This window comes from Bufo gargarizans, chromosome 4, assembly GCF_014858855.1.
Source record: "Bufo gargarizans isolate SCDJY-AF-19 chromosome 4, ASM1485885v1, whole genome shotgun sequence".
NCBI classification, from domain to species: domain Eukaryota; kingdom Metazoa; phylum Chordata; class Amphibia; order Anura; family Bufonidae; genus Bufo; species Bufo gargarizans.
In genome coordinates, this window is record NC_058083.1 from 41,601,206 (window position 1) to 41,620,267 (window position 19,062).

Here is a 19,062-nt window from a genome sequence, read left to right on the forward strand (position 1 = left end):
GCCAAAAAGGGCTTTAGGACATATAACTGCACCGCTAAGCGGCAAATATATTTTTTCTTTTTATGGTAATACACGTCACAAAAGGCTTTAAAACATATACGGGAACTGCACTGCTGACTGGCAAATATATTTTACTTTTGCCACTAAAACATGGCAAAAAGGGCTGCAATTTTCGCACTTCACCATACAATGGCTAATAAGCCCTTTTCTTCCCACTATTAAAAGCCAAAAAACGCTTTAGAACATATAACTGCACAAGGGCAAATAAGACAGAAATATTTCCTCGTAATAAACCCTATTAATGTCTGTATCAAACAGCACTTGCACCCTAATAAGAACGGTTTGCTGGAATTACAGAGCTGTATAATGGCAATTTGCATCCCCAGTCAGTGCAGCAAGGTGTAATAGGATTGTTCCTATTTCCCAGGCTGTCACCTCCCCTACTGAACCCTGTTCTACATAAATGCTGTGGAATGATATCCTTTCCTGCACCTTGAATAATATTTCCCTGCTTGTAAATCGCTTTTTCTTAAATAGTTTTTTTCTCCTCGCCTTGAGTGTTGGAAAGTTGAGATGTATACGTACCTCCACTCTGTATTGTAACTCCTATGTAAACTGGATTACTTACTGATCTATGATACGACTCTGATTATTGTTGAAAAACAATAAAAACTTCCTGGTTTAAAAAAAAATGGTTGTTTTTTCTAGCACTGTCCCTAGCGCCTGCAGACGTCTCTCCCTGCACTAAGTACACTGGTAAATGGCAGAATCTAAGATGGCTTCACAGGGGCTGGCTGCTGATTGGCTGCATGCATGGCATTGTGGGTGATCCCGCCGTCCCAGAGTTACTTTCTCCATGTCCTCACACGTGCAGCAGCCCAAAATGCGTTCCGTTTCGTTTGGTTGCGTTCCCATACCGGAGAGCAGCATGCTGCGGTTTTCTTTCCATCCTGGGATGTTGAGCAAGAAGGATCCGTCATGACCCACAATGCAAGTGAATGGGGACAGATCCGTTTTCTCTGACACAATCTGACACAATAGAAAACGGATCCGTCCCCCGTTGACTTTCAATGGAGTTCATGACGGATCCGTCTTGGCTATGTTACAGATAATACAATCGGATCCGTTCATAACAGATGCAGATGGTTGTATTATCAGTAATTGAAGTGTTTTTGCTGAACCCTGCCGGATCCAGCAGAAACGCTAGTGTGAAAGTACAATTAGGGTCCATTCACACGTCCGTAAAACACGGACACTGGTAATGTGCGTTCCGCATTTTGCGGACCACACATCGCCGGCACTATAATAGAATATGCCTAATCTTGTCCGCAATTGCAGACAAGAATAGGACATGTTTAATTTTTTTCGGGAACAGAATTTCCGGATCGTGTGTAGCACATCGTGCGGCCCCATAGAAATGAATAGGTCCACAATTCCGTTCCACAAAATGCGGAACGGAATTGCGGATGTGTGAATGGACCCTCAAAGGGGTTATCCAATCCTATAAAAAGCTCCCCCATATGCCGGGCCCCCCATACTGAATATACTTACCTGGGTCCCCGCTCCCTGCGCCGCTCCTGGTCCCCGCACCGCCACTGCTGCTTCTCTCCATGTACGGATGAAAACATCCGGTGTCGGGGGGCAGCCAATGGCAGACGGGGACAATCCTCCCTAGCATCGCGGGTGACGCTAGGGAGGCTCGTCCCCGTCTGCCATTGGCTGCCCCCCGACACCGGATGTTTTCATCCGTGCATGGAGAGAAGCAGCAGTGGCGGTGCGGGGACCAGGAGCGGTGCAGGGAGCGGGGACCAAGGTAAGTATATTCATTGTGAGGGGCCCAGCATAAGGGGGGACATTTTAAAGGATTGGATAACCCCTTTAATTTAATGAGGTACGTAAAGGGGTTTCCTCTTTGCATCAGCATCCTTGTAGATAATTACTTATGAAGGTCGCTGTAGTTTCGTAATTGTGTCATGTATTTCTTTTACCTTTACTGCTCCTATCTTGCATTGTGGACTGTGGTCACATGACCTTGTCCATGCAGCTCTTTCTTAGGATACAATCGCACGACCGTATGCGGACAGATCACCGGCTCATTTCAATGGGGCCGCAAAAGGTGCGGACAGCAAGTCCGTAGTTCCGTTCCACAGCCCTGCAAAAAAATAATAATAATAATTTCAGCGTATCCACCTCCGATTCTAAATGTAAGAGCTTTCTTGCTGTCTTACACTTAGACTACGGTATTTTCTGCGCCTAAGCCAGGCGTACAAAAATATGAGTGCGATGCGCCTGCCGGCCCGTCCCCTTTAAGGCCACGCCCCCTTTTTTTAGACGTGGAAAGAAGTATCAGATTCTGCCGCAACATGGCGTGCGACAGAATCTGCGCTATATATATGCAACAAAAGTGGTGAATATGTGTGTGTCCATAGCAACCAATCACAGCACAGTTTGCATTTTTCAACAGTAAGATATGAAATGAAAGCTGCACTGTGATTGGTTGCTATGGACAATTTGCACGCAGGAGTGAATCGTCCTTAGCAACCAATCACAGCGCAGCTTGCATTTTTCAACAGTAAGATATGAAATGAAAGCTGCACTGTGATTGGTTGCTATGGGCAACTGAGCTGTTTTTTCTTTCAGACAGTTTCAGACATTTCCCCCATTAGGGCTCATGCACCCGACCGTTGTTATTTTGCGGTCCGTTTTTCCCGGATCCATTGTTCCGTATCTCCGGTTTTTTTTTTCTCTGATTTAAGTCCTCTTCCATTCCGTTATTCCACAAAACATATTCGTATGGTTTCTGTATGTGATTTTCCTTGTCCCTTCCGTTTTTTCTCTGATAGGATGCAGACCCATTTATTTCAATGGGTCCGTGGGGTTTCGTCCCATGCTTCCGTTCCGCAAACGCCCGTTCCGTTCCGCAAATTGAGGAAGGCACACGGGCGGCTTCCATCTTTTGCGGATCCGTGGTTTGCGGACCACAAAAAAAAAACGGCACGGTCGTGTGCATGAGTGCATGAGTGTGCCTTCCGCATACGGTCCGCAAAAAAAACGGAACGGAAGCGGAAAGAAAATACGTTTGTGTGCATGAGCCCTAAGTGAGACCATGTAGGGACCTGCAGTAACAGTTCCGGCCTCCGGTCAGCAGAGGGCGCTGTGCAGACTATAGTCTCCCCATTGGACGCTCTGTTCGCTCGGGCACAGAGAGTCACCGCCATCCACAACAAGCGGCCGCGGTGTGTCCCCGGAGCGGACAGGTTACCGGACGTTATTCCCTGTGACGGAGCCCGCACACCGCAGCCATGCCGCGTATTATGATAAAGGGAGGCGTGTGGAGGAACACTGAGGTGAGGGGAGCGGGCTGCCCCTGGGAGGCCTCCATGCTGCCGGAGCTCTGCGGCCTGTGGGGTCTCTGCAGCATGCTGGGACTAGTAGTTCTTCCTCTGCTGCATACTCTGCCGTCAGTGCATGCTGGGGCTTGTAGTTCTTACACTGCAGCTTAGCATGTTGTTTTAGAGCACACTGGGGGTTGTACTCTTTACACTGCCGCATAGCATGCATGCTGGGGCTTGTAGTTCTTCCTCTGCTGCATACTCTGCAGTCAGTGCATGCTGGGGTTTGTAGTTCTTACACTGCAGCTTGGCAGATAGTGTAAGGCTACTTTCACACTATCGTTCGATCGGATCCGTTCTGAACGGATCCGATCATATTAATGCAGACGGAGGCTCCGTTCAGAACGGATCCGTCTGCATTATATTGGCAAAAAAAAAGCTAAGTGTGAAATTAGCCTGAGCGGATCCGTCCAGACTTTTACATTAAAAGTCAATGGGGGACGGATCGGCTTGAAGATTGAGCCATATTGTGGCTCAATCCGCACGCCACCGCACGGCCAGGCGGACACCCGAACGCTGCAAGCAGCGTTCAGGTGTCCGCCTGCTGAGCGGAGGCTGAACGCCGCCAGACTGATGCAGTCTGAGCGGATCCGCTCCATTCAGACTGCATCAGGGCTGGACGGAAGCGTTCGGGTCCGCTCGTGAGCCCCTTCAAACGGAGCTCACGAGCGGACAGCCGAACGCTAGTGTGAAAGTAGCCTAGAGCATGCTGGGACTTTTAGTTCCTGGCCACTACATCTAGGCTGTATGTATGAGGAGCTGTCCCTGAAAAGACAATTCTTCTCTCAGGCTCTATTCACATCCAGCACTGGGATACGTCGGGCAGATCCCACTGACTGATGGGTTCCCTCAGGTTTCCAGTATGGATAACGGCATTCTGCCGCACAAAACCCTTCCCCCAATCCCCCAGACGTGTCGGAAGAGGTGAGAGCCGTTCACAGGAGGCCTGGCCCTCGTCCTGCGACCCCACATGTATTTCACATATTCCGCGTTGGGAATTTATTAGGACTTGCGTCTCTTCTGTCTGTCTTAGGCCGCATGCACACGACCGTGGTGTGTTTTGCGGTCCGCAAATTGCGGATCCGAAAAACACGGATGACGTCCGTGCGCGTTCCCCAATTTGCGGAACGGCATGGACAGCCTTCAATATAAATGCCTATTCTTGTTCACAAAGCACGGACAAGAATAGGATGTTATATTTTTTTTTTGCGGGGCCACAGAACGGAGCAACGGATGCGGAGAGCATGCCATGGGTCCGCATCTGAGCTGCCAAAACAATGGCCGTGTGCATGTAAAAGAGGCCAGATGTCAGCGTTTTTTGTGGACCCATTGACTTTTCATGGTCAGAGATCCTCTCTTTGCAGACTAGACTAGGACACGCGGAAAGCACTCAGGTGTCTTCCATGTGCTTTCTGCATGTCCGTGCCGCAAAAGACAATGGGGGTCATTTATCAAACTGGTGTGGGCAAGGGCAGCAGCCTCTTCCTCGGCCTGTGATGCCACATTTATCGGTGACAGGGCCTTTGGGAAGCTCAGTCCCCTTCATGTAAATGTGATTTAGTCTACTTTCACACTGGCGTTTTGGCTTTCCGTTTGTGAGATCCGTTCAGGGATCTCACAAGCGGTCCAAAACGGCTCAGTTTTGCCCTAATGCATTCTGAATGGAAAATGATCCACTCGGAATGCATCAGTTTGCCTCCGCTCAGTCTCCATTCCGCTCTGAAGGCAGCGTTTTGGTGTCCGTCTGATGAAACTAAGCCAAACGGATCCGTTTTGACACACAATGTAGGTCAATGGGGACGGATCCGTCTTTGCTATGTTAAAGATAATACAAACGGATCCATTCTGAACGGATGCAGACGGCTGTGTTATCTGGACGGATCCGCACAAAACGCGAGTGTGAAAGTAGCCTTAACTGCAATACCAAGGGCATCAATGCATAATTCCTGGAAAACCGGATGTGGTAGAGAGGGCTGCCCCGTAGAGCCTCTGAGGATCTCACCCCCATGGGCCCAGCCTGTCCTTGTATTCTGTGGTCTCCTGTTATTGTGATGCTACAGTTGTCCTTCAAGTGGCACTGCAGGGGAAAAGTATTGGCAGTGTCCTTATATGACCCTAGGGGGGCTCAGTCACTGGGCTGGCCTCATGTGGAGGTGTTTTCTGTGCTGAGGTCTCATTTTATCTATTTCTTTAATAGGATGAAATCCTCAAGGCGGCGGTTATGAAATATGGCAAAAACCAATGGTCTCGTATTGCCTCTCTGCTGCACAGGAAGTCCGCCAAGCAGTGCAAGGCCCGATGGTAAGTGTTTCTAGTGTCCAGCGTTGTAAGAGCATTGTTACTCTGGCTCAACAAAAAAAAAATGTCCGCCTGTTCACCATCTCAGGATATACAGTAGTGTGCACTGTGCAGGGGGCCGGAGTAAGGTAAGAGAGGTATATACAGATTCCAGCACCACACTTACTGGATCCAACATTAAAGGGGATGTCCAGATTCAGAGCTGAACCCGGACATGCCCATATGTTCACCCCGACAGCCCCACTAAGATGAGCATCGGAGCATTTCATGCTGGATTGCACAGGGCAAGGGCTTGTTTGTTAACTCCGCACACTGCCAGGTGGAGACTTCCGCCCAGCAATGTGTTCGGTGACGTCACCGGCTCTGATAGCTGTTTTATAGGCTAGAGCGACACTAAAGCCCGCCCATCGCTGCCGGCGACGTCCCTGGGTCACTGCTGGGTAGAAGCCTCCCCCTGGCAGCCCTCAGGAGACCCCGGTGCGTCTCCGAAACTCTTGAACATGCTTTTTTACCCTGCACGATTCAGCGCAGGGCAAAGAAGAGCATCAAAGCATGAAATGCTCCAATGCTCATAACAGCGGGCTGTCTGGGTGAAAATATTGTATGTGTGGGTTCAGCTCTGATCCCCAACAACCCCTTTAAAATCTCAGATATAGAGCTCATATGTTTGAGTTTACAGGTTTCAGTGGATGGTCTTAAAGGGGTTGTGTAACTTCAGGAAGTGGCATTCATCGTGTAGAGGAAGTTCATACAAGGCACTTACTGATGTATTGTGATTGTCCATATTGCTTCCTTTGCTGGCTGGATTCATGGTTTGTACTTGTTCAGATTAGGTTACAACTAAGGCTTTATGCTGAAACGCGTGAACCCTGACCTATCTGCTCTGTATCTGAGATTTTAATGCTGGATCCAAAAGTAAGGAAAGTTTTAACAGGACAACGTGCGGTGCTGGAATCTATATATACATTGTTCCTCCTGCTCCTTCCACTGAAGCCACATATCCATCCGACATGGCATCAGAAAGCTGCCAGCAGGGAAAATATCCTGACTGCTTCTCTCTCCCTTTTTGATAATAGGTACGAATGGCTGGACCCCAGTATTAAGAAGACAGAATGGTCACGTGAGGAGGAAGAGAAGCTGCTGCATTTGGCCAAGCTAATGCCCACGCAGTGGAGAACAATAGCCCCCATCATTGGCAGGACTGCCGCCCAGTGTCTGGAGCATTATGAGTACCTACTGTAAGTAACAGGGAGTGCACAGGAAGCCTGCAGCCTATGGGGAACTAGTAGGGAATTCTAGTCATTAAGAATTGTACTAGTGCAGATGGCCCTCGGCAGCCAATTGGAGTCTGTGGGATATCCTGTTTAAATGGTTGTTGTGGCTCAGAGCCGCCCCCCCCCCCCTCTGCTATGGACTGGTATTGATAAATGCACGCTGTGGTCATGCTGCAGGAGCAGAAGGGGGAGATGAGGCTCCCCCGGGCCGTTGGAAGGTAAGAGGGTGCCCCAGGACCCTAGAAGGGGGGGAGATGCCCCTCAGCCGTAGTTGAAAGAAGCACTATACACAAACCTAAGCCTACATTCGGATAATGGCCAGATGCCAAGGAGAAGGAATTAGAAATATTCAGTGTAACTCTCCTCTCCACATTAGGGGGAATTTATCGAGACTAGCGTTTCTAACGCCAACTTGCGATGGTATAAGATGTACCAATTAATAATTGTGGCGCATCTTGGCTGGTCTAAGAGTTATGATAACAGAGGTTGATATTAAAGTGGCACGCTGCACAATGTAATGACCGACTAAAGGTGCAATGCTGAGAGTAGTGATTTCCCAGAGCCGCAGGTTTGTAGACTGATGTGTATGGAAGCAGCCTGGTTGGATTCTGAACCATCTTGCCCAGTTTTAAAGAAGCACCACGCATTTGGAGCTGCTTTTCCACCATTGAACTAACGTGAATGTGTGGCAAAAACCATATTGTCTTGTTTATGGCGCAGCCTCCGATCATAACTTCAAAAACCGTCTATTGTACGCTGGGGGTTCACATCTCTTGCTGCCTCTCATATGTGGGACATATACATTCCCCCCCCCCCCCCCCCCCCCCATTGAGCTTGGTTATATTTAGTGTCTTGAGAATCTTCAGGTTATTGATTCTATGGTTCTTTCCCCCTCAGAGATAAAGCAGCTCAGAGAGACAATGAGGAGGAGGCAGCTGATGACCCTCGGAAGCTTAAACCTGGAGAAATCGACCCAAATCCTGAGACCAAACCTGCCAGGCCTGACCCCGTGGATATGGATGAAGGTACAGTATATAAGCTAGCTGCTTATAATCTTATTTTGCACTTTTCTGCCTGTAAACTAAGTGCATGCAATGTGTCTTACTTGCAGATGAGCTTGAGATGTTATCTGAGGCCAGAGCTCGTCTTGCTAACACCCAGGGTAAAAAGGCCAAGAGGAAAGCAAGAGAGAAGCAGCTAGAGGAAGCCAGGTGTGTGGAGCACGTAGGGCTGTGTAACTGTCGCCGATATCATGCAGTATGACACGCCGTGTCAGACATTCTTCATGTAGCTGACCAGGACCATGGGCTGTAATCTCGCATGTATCCAGAGGCATCACTTACAGTGTGCGCTGCATACCCCGAGCCAAACCTTTAAGGCCTCCTTAACACATAAATTTGCTTTTTACCAATAGTGTGTTTTTTGGATTTTTAAACAGGAAAACGCAATGTAAAAATGCTATAAAAGATGCAGCAAATTCATTGACACGGGAGTTTTTTTTCTTTCTTTTACTGTGCTAAAAAGTATTGTATGTGAAACACCAGCAAATGAGCAAAAAAAAAAAAAAACTACAATAGCCAAAGTATGCTGAGATATAAAGGGCTTCTGTCAACCCACTAAAGTTTTTTTTATTTATTTTTTTGGCTAGTTAAATTCCTTATACTGCGATATATGAATATATAATGCTCTTACTCACTTTCCTTCAGCAGTTTCTTCAAAAAACAGACTTTTATAATGTGTAAATGAGCTCTCTACCAGCGAGTAGGGCGGCTACTTGCTGGTAGCAGCCGCATCCTCCTTTCATAAAGACGCCCCCTCCTCATGTTGATTGACAGGGCCAGTGAACTCGATCGTCCTCTGGTAGGGCCCTGTCTGCATTCAAAATCTGGCGCCTGCGCCGTACCGGTCTTCAATCGGCGCAGGCGCACTGAGAGGAGGACGCTCGCTCGGCCGCTCCATCCTCAATGCGCCTGCGCCGGGTGTAGATGTGACGTCGTTGCCGCAGGCGCATTGAGGATGGAGCAGCCGAGCGAGCGTCCTCCTCTCAGTGCGCCTGCGCCGACTTTTTTTTTTAAGAAACTGCTGAAGGAAAGTGAGTAAGAGCATTATATATTCATATATCGCAGTATAAGGAATTTAACTAGCCAAAAAAAAAATAATATATGACTTATTGGGGTGACAGAAGCCCTTAAAAAAAAAAAAAAAAAAAGCTAACCAAAAACGCATTCTTGTACATGATTCCGCTAGACTTAACCTCCACCTTCAGATGTTAGCTGTATTTCACACGGGCGTCATGGTTTTGGGCTGGATAAGATGCGGGTGCGTCGCGGGAAAATGCGCGATTTTTATATATATATATTTTTTTTCAGTGCAAAACATTTTAATGCGTTTTTCACGCGCGTGAGAAAAATCAGCATGTTTGGTACCCGAACCCGGACTTCTTTACAGAAGTTCGGGTTTGGGTTAGGTGTTGTGTAGATTGTATTATTTTCCCTTATAACATGGTTTTAAGGGAAAATAATAGCATTCTGAATACAGAATGCTAAGTACAATAGCACTGGAGGGTTTAAAAAAATATATATTTAACTCTCCTTAATCCACTTGTTCGCACAGCCCGGCTTCTCTTCTTTCTTCAGGACCTGGGTAAAGGACCTTTGATAACATCACTGCGCTTATCACATGTGACGGACCATGTGATGAGCGCAGTGACGTCACTACAGGTCATTTTCCTCCTGCACAGCAAAGATGAAGACAAAAGAGAAGCCGGGCTGCGTGAACAAGTGGATTAAGATGAGTTAAATATTTTTATTTTTTTAACCCCTCCAGCCCTTTTTTACTAAGCATTCTATATTAAGAATGCTATTATTTTCCCTTATAACCTAATGTTATAAGGGAAAATAATAATAATCTGGTCCCCATCCCAATCGTCTACTAGCAACCGTGCGTGAAAATCGCACCGCATCCGCACTTGCTGGCGGATGCTTGCGATTTTCACGCAGCCCCATTCATTTAGATGAAAAACGCATAAAGTAGAGCATGCTGCAATTTTCATGCAACGCACAAGTGATGCGTGAAAATCGCCGCTCTTGTGCACAGCCCCATAGAAATGAATTGGTCCGGATTCAGTGCAGGTGCAATGTGTTCACCTCATGCATTGCACCCGCGTTGAAATCTCGCCTGTGTGAAAGAGGCCTTAGGGACACATGACGACGTACTGATCAGTTCAGACCTGCGGCTTTTCCGGGTGGTTCGGGGGCGAGTGCAGTGGCTATCGGGTCCCCGTGATGCTGCATCGGCGCTGCCTTCCTGTGAAGGAGCCTGTGAGATCCAGCCTCCTGCTGCTAAATAAACCATTTTTTTGTCACCTTACATCACTAAAAGTACAACAGCAAGCGATCAAAAAGGCGTATGCCCACTAAAATAGTACCAATCTAACCGTCACCTCATTCCGCAAAAAATGAGCCCCTACCTAAGACTATCGCCCAAAAAATAAAAAAAACTATGGCTCAGAATATGGAGACACTAAAACATTATTTTTTTGTTTTAAAAAAGCTGTTATAGTGTAAAACTAAATGAAGTAAATAAAATAAAAAAGTATACATATTGGGTATCTCCGCGTAATAACCTGCTCTATAAAAATATTACATGACCTAACCCCTCAGATGAATGCCATAAAAAAATAAAAATACATTTTTTTTGTCACCTTACATCACAAAAAGTTTAATAGCAAGCGATCAAAAAGTCATACGCACCCCAAAATAGTGCCAATTTAAACCGTCATCTCATCCCGAAAAAAAATGAGCCCCTACACAAGACAGTCGCCCAAAAAAATAAATAAAACTATGGCTTTCAGAATGCGAAGACACTAAAGAATCATTTAAAAATAATAATAATAATGCTTTATGTAAAACTGAAACAACCCAAAAAATATTGTCATATTTGGTATTGTCGCGTCCGTGACAACCTGCTCTATAAAAATACCACATGATCTAACCTGTCAGATGAATGTTGTAAATAACAAAAAATAAAAACTGTGCCAAAACAGCTATTTCTTGTTACCTTGCCTCACAAAAAGTGTAATATAGAGCAACCAAAAATCATATGTACCCTAAAATAGTACCAACAAAACTGCCACCTTATCCCGTAGTTTCTTAGATGGGTCACTATTTTGTAGTTTCTACTCTAGGGGTGCATCACGGGGTCTTCAAATAGGACATGGTGTCAAAAAAAACAGTCCAGCAAAATCTGCCTTTCAAAAACCATATGGCATTCCTTTCCTTCTGTGCTCTGCCGTGTGCCCTTACAGCAGTTTACGACCACATATGGGGTGTTTCTATAAACTACAGAATCGGGGCCATAAATATTGAGTTTTGTTTGGCTGTTTACCCTTGCTTTGTAACTGGAAAAAAAATATTAAAATGGAAAATCTGCCAAAGTGAAATTTTGAAATTTTATCTCTTTTCCATTAATTCTTGTGGAATACCTAAAGGGTTAACAAAGTTTGTAAAATCCGTTTTGAAACCCTTGAGTGATGTAGTTTCTAGAATGGGGTCATTTTTGGGTTGTTTCTATTATGTAAGCCTCGCAAAGTGACTTCAGACCTGAACTGGTCCTTTTACAAAGTGTTTTTTTTTTTTTTTTACATTTCTGAAATATTTCAAGTTTTGCTTCTAAACTTCTAAGGCTACTTTCACACTAGCGTTCGATCGGATCCGTTCTGAACGGATCCGATCATATTAATGCAGACGGAGGCTCCGTTCAGAACGGATCCGTCTGCATTAAATTGGCAAAAAAAAGCTAAGTGTGAAAGATGCCTGAGCGGATCCGTCCAGACTTTTACATTGAAAGTCAATGGGGGACGGATCCGCTTGAAGATTGAGCCATATTGTGGCATCTTCAAACGGATCCGTCCCCATTGACTTACATTGTAAGTCTGGACGGATCCGCACGCCTCCGCACGGCCAGGCGGACACCCGAACGCTGCAAGCAGCGTTCAGGTGTCCGCCTGCTGAGCGGAGCGGAGGCTGAACGCCGCCAGACTGATGCAGTCTGAGCGGATCCGCATCCATTCAGACTGCATCAGGGCTGGACGGAAGCGTTCGGGTCCGCTCGTGAGCCCCTTCAAACGGAGCTCACGAGCGGACAGCCGAACGCTAGTGTGAAAGTAGCCTAAGCCTTGTAACGTCCCCCAAAAAATAAAATGTCATTCCCAAAATGATCCAAACATGAAGTAGACATATGCGGAATGTAAAGTAATAACTATTTTTGTAGGTATTACTATGTATTATAGAAGTAGAGAAATTGAAACTTGGAAATTTGCAAATTTTTGGTAAATTTGGTATTTTTCTTTTTATAAATAAAAATAAATTTTTTGGACTCCATTTTACCAGTGTCATGAAGTACAATACGTGATGAGAAAACAATCTCAGAATGGCCTGGATAAGGGCCCTTTCACACTTGCGTTGTCCGGATCCGGCGTGTACTCCACTTGCCGGAATTACACGCCGGATCCGGAAAAACGCAAGTGTACTGAAAGCATTTGAAGACGGATCCGTCTTCAAAATGCGTTCAGTGTTACTATGGCACCCAGGACGCTATTAAAGTCCTGGTTGCCATAGTAGGAGCGGGGGAGCGGTATACTTACCATCCGTGCGGCTCCCGGGGCGCTCCAGAATGACGTCACATGCGCATGGATGACGTGTTCCATCTGATCATGTGATCCATGCGCTTGGGGCGCCCTGACGTCACTTACGGATGGTAAGTATGCTGCTCCCCCGCTCCCCGCTACACTTTACCATGGCTGCCAGGACTTTAGCGTCCCGGCAGCCATGGTAACCATTCAGAAAAAGGGCATTAATTCCGGATCCGGCCTTGCGGCAAGTGTTCAGGATTTTTGGCCGGAGCAAAAAGCGCAGCATGCTGCGGTATTTTCTCCGGCCAAAAAACGTTCCGTTCCGGAACTGAAGACATCCTGATGCATCCTGAACGGATTTCTCTCCATTCAGAATGCATTAGGATAATCCTGATCAGGATTCTTCCGGCATAGAGCCCCGACGACGGAACTATATGCCGGATCCGGACAACGCAAGTGTGAAAGAGCCCTAAGTCAAAGCGTTTTAAAGTTATCACCACTTAAAGTGACACTGGTTAGATTTGTCAAAAAATGGCCTGGTCCTTAAAGAGGACCTTTTCATTACAATAAAAAATCTAAACTAAGTATGCTGACATGGAGAGCGGCGCCCAGGGATCTCTCTGCACTTACTATTATCCCTGGGCGCCGCTCAGTTCTCCCGGTATAGGCTCCGGTATCTTCAGATTTTCGGCTCAACTGGGAGGAGCCTGCCGGCGTCTCCTTCTCCCAGGCTGGAGTGCTGGCCAATCGCAGCGCTCAGCTCATAGCCTGAGTTTTTTTTTTTTTTTTTCCTCTCAGGCTATGAGCTGAGTGCTGCGATTGGCCAGCACTCCAGCCTGGGAGAAGGAGACGCCGGCAGGCTCCTCCCAGTTGAGCCGAAAATCTGAAGAGAACGGAGCTGCGCCCAGGGATAATAGTAAGTGCAGGGAGATCCCTGGGTGCCGCTTTCCATGTCTGTATGCTTAGATTTTTTTTATTGTAGTGAAAGGTCCTCTTTAAGGTGAAATAAGGCTGTGTCCTTAAGGAGTTAAAGGCTTTTTTTTTTTTTTTCTACTGATGTGTGAATGTAGTCGTAGGCTGCACCCACAAACAATACTTATCCGCAGGATAGGTGATAAGTCTCTGATGGAAACTGTCTGACTGCTTGTGATTAGCGCTTGCCTATCACTGTCATTCTCATATCCCTGAATGGAGCGCAAACACCAAGTGGTCAGACCTTCTCCCCAGTTGGTGTCCAGTCTCCGTTGGGGTCTCCCCCACACTTGAAGTCATAAAGGCAATTCATACATGCCTTTATACATATTGATACTAATTGAGTTGGAATAATTAAAGATAACTTTGGCAAGAATCCCTTAGGGTAAGTTCGGATATGGCAGAAACGAGCAGCCTGTGGACCTTCTCACTTTACTAATGTCCCAACGCTGTCAGGGTACAGGGGTCACTTTGGGTTGCTTGTGTGAATATCGAAGATTGGTCACTGTTGGTTTCTCCCACAATTGCTCCTATTTGTACGTATGGCAGCTTGTGCGATAAAATTAGACAATATCTAGCAGTTCCCTAATACCCATGCAGACTGGTAGCTGCGTACACAGTTATTACAGTAAAGAACAGCTCCATATTGTATCATGTATTGGTGCAACATGTTTACTGTTTAGCAAATTTAGGTTTTCTTTGTGTTTGTGCATTGTGTATGACTTGGCGCTTCTGCTGTGGACTCCTTATCGTACCTGTGAATGATCTCTCGGCTGCGTGGTATTGATGTTTGCTCGGTTCCCCTCAGGCGTTTGGCAGCTCTTCAGAAGAGGCGAGAACTGCGAGCAGCAGGGATAGAGATACAGAAGAAGAGGAAAAAGAAGCGCGGCGTCGATTACAATGCTGAGATCCCGTTTGAGAAAAAGCCGGCCCCAGGGTTTTATGACACCTCTGAGGAGAACTATGACGCACTGAACGCCGACTTCAGAAGACTGAGGCAGCAGGACCTGGACGGGGAGCTCAGATCGTAAGTTACGAGTGCGATGCTGTCTGGTTGGTGGATTATTAAATATGAGAGAAATCTGTCTGGAAGACTACACGATCACAAGGTGCCCTGTTATTTAGGCACAGAAGTAATTAGTATACGTCTCCTGCTGATGTCAGAGCCAACTTATTTTATCTCAGATTTAAAGGGGTTGTCTCATCTCAGACAATGGGGGGTATATCGCTAGGGTATGCCCCTATTGTCTGATAGGTGGGGGTCCCACAGCTGGGACTCCTCACCTATATCGAGAACAGAGCCTCAAAAGTGGTGGAGGGCACGTCCGCAGCCGCCCTCCATTCATTTTCTATGGGGCCACCGAAAATAGCAGAGCGCTGGGCCCATAGAAGTAAATGGGAGCCGGTCATGCGTGGTGCGCTCCCATTCACTTCTATGGAGAGAGCATTTGGTGGTGGCTGGACCGTAGTCCTCCAGCCACCACTTTGCGGGACTCCGTTCCCAATATAGGTGCAGGTCCCTGAGGTGGGACCCACACCTACAAGACAATGGGGACATATCCTAGCAATAGACCCCCCATTGTCTGGGATGAGACAACCTCTTTAAGTCCGAAGGGTCACATTGGTGTGGTTATCTGAAAGCCATGTGCAGCCATCTCTCAAAGGGAGCTGCAGAAACCTACAAGTTAAAACGCCTGTCTCCCATTCCAGCAGCTGTGAATGATAGTTGCAGCTCAGTCCTGCTCAATAAATGGGACTGCGCTGCGATACCACTATAAAATATAGTTCTGTACCCTGTAAACAATGATGGGGATGTGGCTTCTGATCTGGGGGTTGCTGAGAATCGGACCCCCAGCCATTGGATATTAACTACCCTAAGGATAGGCCAACAATATCAGTCACGAAAAATCCCATTAAAATAAAAGAGAAAAAGAAACTGGGCCAGTGTTAAAAGTAAGGTGTTGCAGTCTGGTAACTTCAATTACAGTTCCACTATTCTTCTGTTAGTGAAAAAGAAGCTAAAGAGAGAAAGAAGGACAAGCAAAATATCAAGAGGAAAAAGGAGTCAGACCTGCCGGCAGCGATCCTCCAGACAACCGGCGGGGTGTCCGAGCTGACTAAGAAGAGAAGCAAGTTAGTTCTACCATCACCTCAGGTTTGTCTCTCACTAAACTGGTGGAAGTATTAAAGTTAATTAGTGCAAGAATCTCCCCGCAGGGTACCCATATACTATGCCAAGAGTTAGTAGTTGTCTGGGAGCACGGGCAGGAGCGGCAATGAGTAGTCCCGCCCGTACTCCCTGCGCTGCTGCTGCCCATTCATAAAATGAGTACTACGTACACCGCTGAGCTGTCAGGTGTAGGGAGAATTGAGTTTTAAGCGCACCCTGAATGGTGTGCTTTAGGGATGTAAAAGTGTAGTAAAAATATTAGAAAATGTTTTTTCTCGCCCAGTTTCCTTGGGGGACACAGAAGACCTTGGTATAGCTCATCTCCATAGGAGGCGTGACACTAAGTGAAAACTGTTAAGCCCCTCCTCCACAGCTATACCCTCAGCCTGGAGAGAGAGACTGCCAGTTTTTGCTTAGTGTCCAAGGAGGCAAGACACTCTCTGCTCTGCAGGGCTGATTCTCCTTGTTTTAATTTTTGATTTTTACTTTTTTCTTTTCTTTTTGTTCCAGAACATCAGGGACAACAGAGACGCACTAGACCTCTCTGTTTCTCCCGGGGTCGAGCTGCGCCAGTGCCGGTCATCCGCACTGCTGCCTCCCCCACAGAAGGCAAGGTGGATCAGGGCAGCCCAGCTCCCCTACATCCCGCCAGCACAAGGGTCGCCCGCACGCCAAGTCCCTCTTCCAGCGTCCTGCCACTACGGTGCCAGTAGCTGAAGGGGCGACCCTGCTGGAACGGACCGAGGGTGAAGACGGCTATGGTGAGAGATTGGCTTCTCCAGCCCTACGTCCCCCCCCTCACCCCTCACCCCACCCCGGTCTCCTGCGTGCCTGACCCCCATACTGACAGGGCCTCTGGACCCTTTTGTCCCTGCTAGCCCTAGGCTGGCCCTGGCTGCACAGGGCGACATTCTGCTCCCATAGGACATTGGCACCCTTCTTCCTGCAAGAAGAATGCCTGGGGAGCTGCACCTAGCTGCCCCTGACGTAGGGGTTAGGCAGGCTTCCCACCCTCACAGACCGGGTCTCAGGGTCCCCCTCCCTCTTACCGGCCACTGCTTCAGGGCCAGAGGGCCCGCGCCTTGCTGCCCCTGACCCATCACGGGCACCGGTCCGGTCAGCACTAATATATCCGGTGCGGCCGGGCGCCGCAAAAGATTTTAGGCTCCGCGGCTCCCGCGGCGGTCCGCCATTCCAGGCCCCCTTACTTCCGGCCGGCGGGGTGGGCTCCCGCGGCCAGCGAGCCACCATTCCGGTCCCTGTCTCTTCCGGCCGGCCGGGTGGGCTCCCGCGCCGGCAAACCGCCATTACGGGCCCCTGTCTCTTCTGGCCGGCGGGGTGGGCTCCCGCGGCCGGCATTGGGCTATGCCCCAGCAGGTGGCGGTCGGCGGGGCTCCGCTACTTTGGTCCCAGGCTTCGGCCTGCTGGGCCGCAATTTCGGGGTGGGCTCCCGCGGCCGGTTTGAAGCGCCGTTCTGCCGCAGGTCCCGGCGGTATGACGGGCCGGGCGCCGCAATTTAGCCCCCGGCTTCGCGGCCTACTAGGCCGCAATATTCCGGCCTCTGGTGGAGGGGGTGGGAACTTCTCCAGGCGCGAATTTTCCCGCCTGGAGGTTCCTCCGCCCCCAGGGGATCGCACGCCGCCCTCCAGGCCGGATCCCTGTTAACCCTTTGGGTGCAGGCCGGCTCCCAAAAATGGGTCTGTATAGTTGGCCCCCCTTTTTTTCTCTGTCTCTCAGGGCCCCTATATGGTGGCTCCCCTTTAGCCTCAGAGGCTGAGTTTAAATAATAATTAAAAAAAAAAAAAAAAAAAATGAAATAACATAAAAATAATAGATCATGTTTTCTATTGGGCTGCGCTTGACGCTGCAGCCTCATCAGTAATGCTGCATGTCTGCATGACCTCTTTCCACAGGCGGCATGGTGTTGCGCTCCCAGCCTGCGTCGCTGCTAGGGCATTTCCCCTTTTAGGCGGTTTTCTTGCCTCTTCCAGGATACGGCGCTGGCCAAGTGCATTCGGCCCTCTGTAGGCAGCATTCATAATCTCTCCAGTTATGGTGCCTGCCATGTGCATCCCCCCCCCCCTCCTAGGCGGGCTACTGCACTCTCCCTGGCTGGCCATGTGCATGACCCCCTTCTTAGGCGGAATGCTGCACCTTCACCGGATACGGTGCTGGCCTTGTGCACGACCCCCTTCCATAAGCGGAACGCTGCACTCTCTGGATTTGCTGCCGGCCATGTGCGTGACCCCCTTCCGTGGGCGGAACGCTGCACTCACTGGATTCGCTGCCGGCCATGTGCGTGACCCCCTTCCTGGGCGGAACGCAGCACTCTCACGGGATCTGTTGCCGATCATGTGCATGCCCCCCTTTTTTAGGCGGGATACTGCACTTTCACCGGATACGGTACTGGCTATGTGCACGACCCCCTTCCATAGGCGGAATGCTGCACTCTCGCTGATGTGCTATGATGTACTTATGTACTATGTTATTATGCTGCACTCTCGCTGATGTGCTATGATGTACTTATGTACTATGTTATTGTGCTGCACTCTCACTGGTTGCGCTGCCGGCCATTTTTTAGGCGGTATGCTGCACTCTCATTGGATTCCCTGCCGGCCTTGGGTATGCCTCCTTCCCTCAGGCAGCATACATACATCCCTCTGTCTTTGGGTGTTTCCTCGCAGGTACGTTGCTGGCCACGTGCATGTACCCCATACATGGCAGGGTGCTTGCTCTCTCGCTGGATCCGCTGTCGGCCATAGGCATGACCCCTCTTCCGTAGGCGGTGTACGCACTCTTGCTGTATTCGCTGCCAGCCAGGGGCATGCCTTCCTTCCTCAGGCGACATGCACGCGTTCTTAGTGACTGTGTTTGTCTCTCGCCAGTACGTTGCTGGCCATGTGTATGACTCCCATGCATGGCGGTGTGCTCGCACTCTCCCTGGAGGAGATGCTGGCCATGTGCTTTCCCCCCTTTTTTCTGGGCGGTGTGCTACACTCTCACCGGATACATTGCTGGCCATGAGAATGGCCCTCTAACATGGGTGGAACGCTTGCACTTCCATTGGATACGGTGCTGGCCTTGTGCGTGACCACCTCTCACTTCAGGGCAGAATTTGGCACGCTCATGGGATTCACGGCTGTCCTTATATGGCTGGGCTGGACTTGTACATGTCCCCATTCATTGGCAGAGTAGTTACTCTCTCGCTGAGTTCAGTGTTGGGTGTATTATTGCACACTCCTTTAATGCTAGGATGCCCCTGTGCATGTTCCCCTTTCACTAGGTGGACCTCCTGCGTTCCTGCTGGTTTATAGGGTATGTCCT

At 48.6% G+C, this 19,062-nt stretch overlaps 1 protein-coding gene across 1 annotated transcript in view; it reads left to right on the forward strand.

Moving 5' to 3' along the window:
* Positions 1-3,194: 3,194 nt before the first annotated feature.
* The window catches only part of CDC5L (cell division cycle 5 like), a 47,483-nt gene continuing 31,615 nt past the window's right edge, over positions 3,195-19,062 (forward strand). Inside the window, exons 1-7 of the mRNA XM_044289783.1 lie at positions 3,195-3,347; positions 5,590-5,693; positions 6,767-6,928; positions 7,862-7,989; positions 8,076-8,175; positions 14,377-14,595; positions 15,576-15,723. Coding sequence (XP_044145718.1) covers positions 3,303-3,347; positions 5,590-5,693; positions 6,767-6,928; positions 7,862-7,989; positions 8,076-8,175; positions 14,377-14,595; positions 15,576-15,723 — 906 coding nt within the window. The 5' untranslated portion in view covers positions 3,195-3,302. The remainder of the gene's footprint in view (positions 3,348-5,589; positions 5,694-6,766; positions 6,929-7,861; positions 7,990-8,075; positions 8,176-14,376; positions 14,596-15,575; positions 15,724-19,062) is intronic.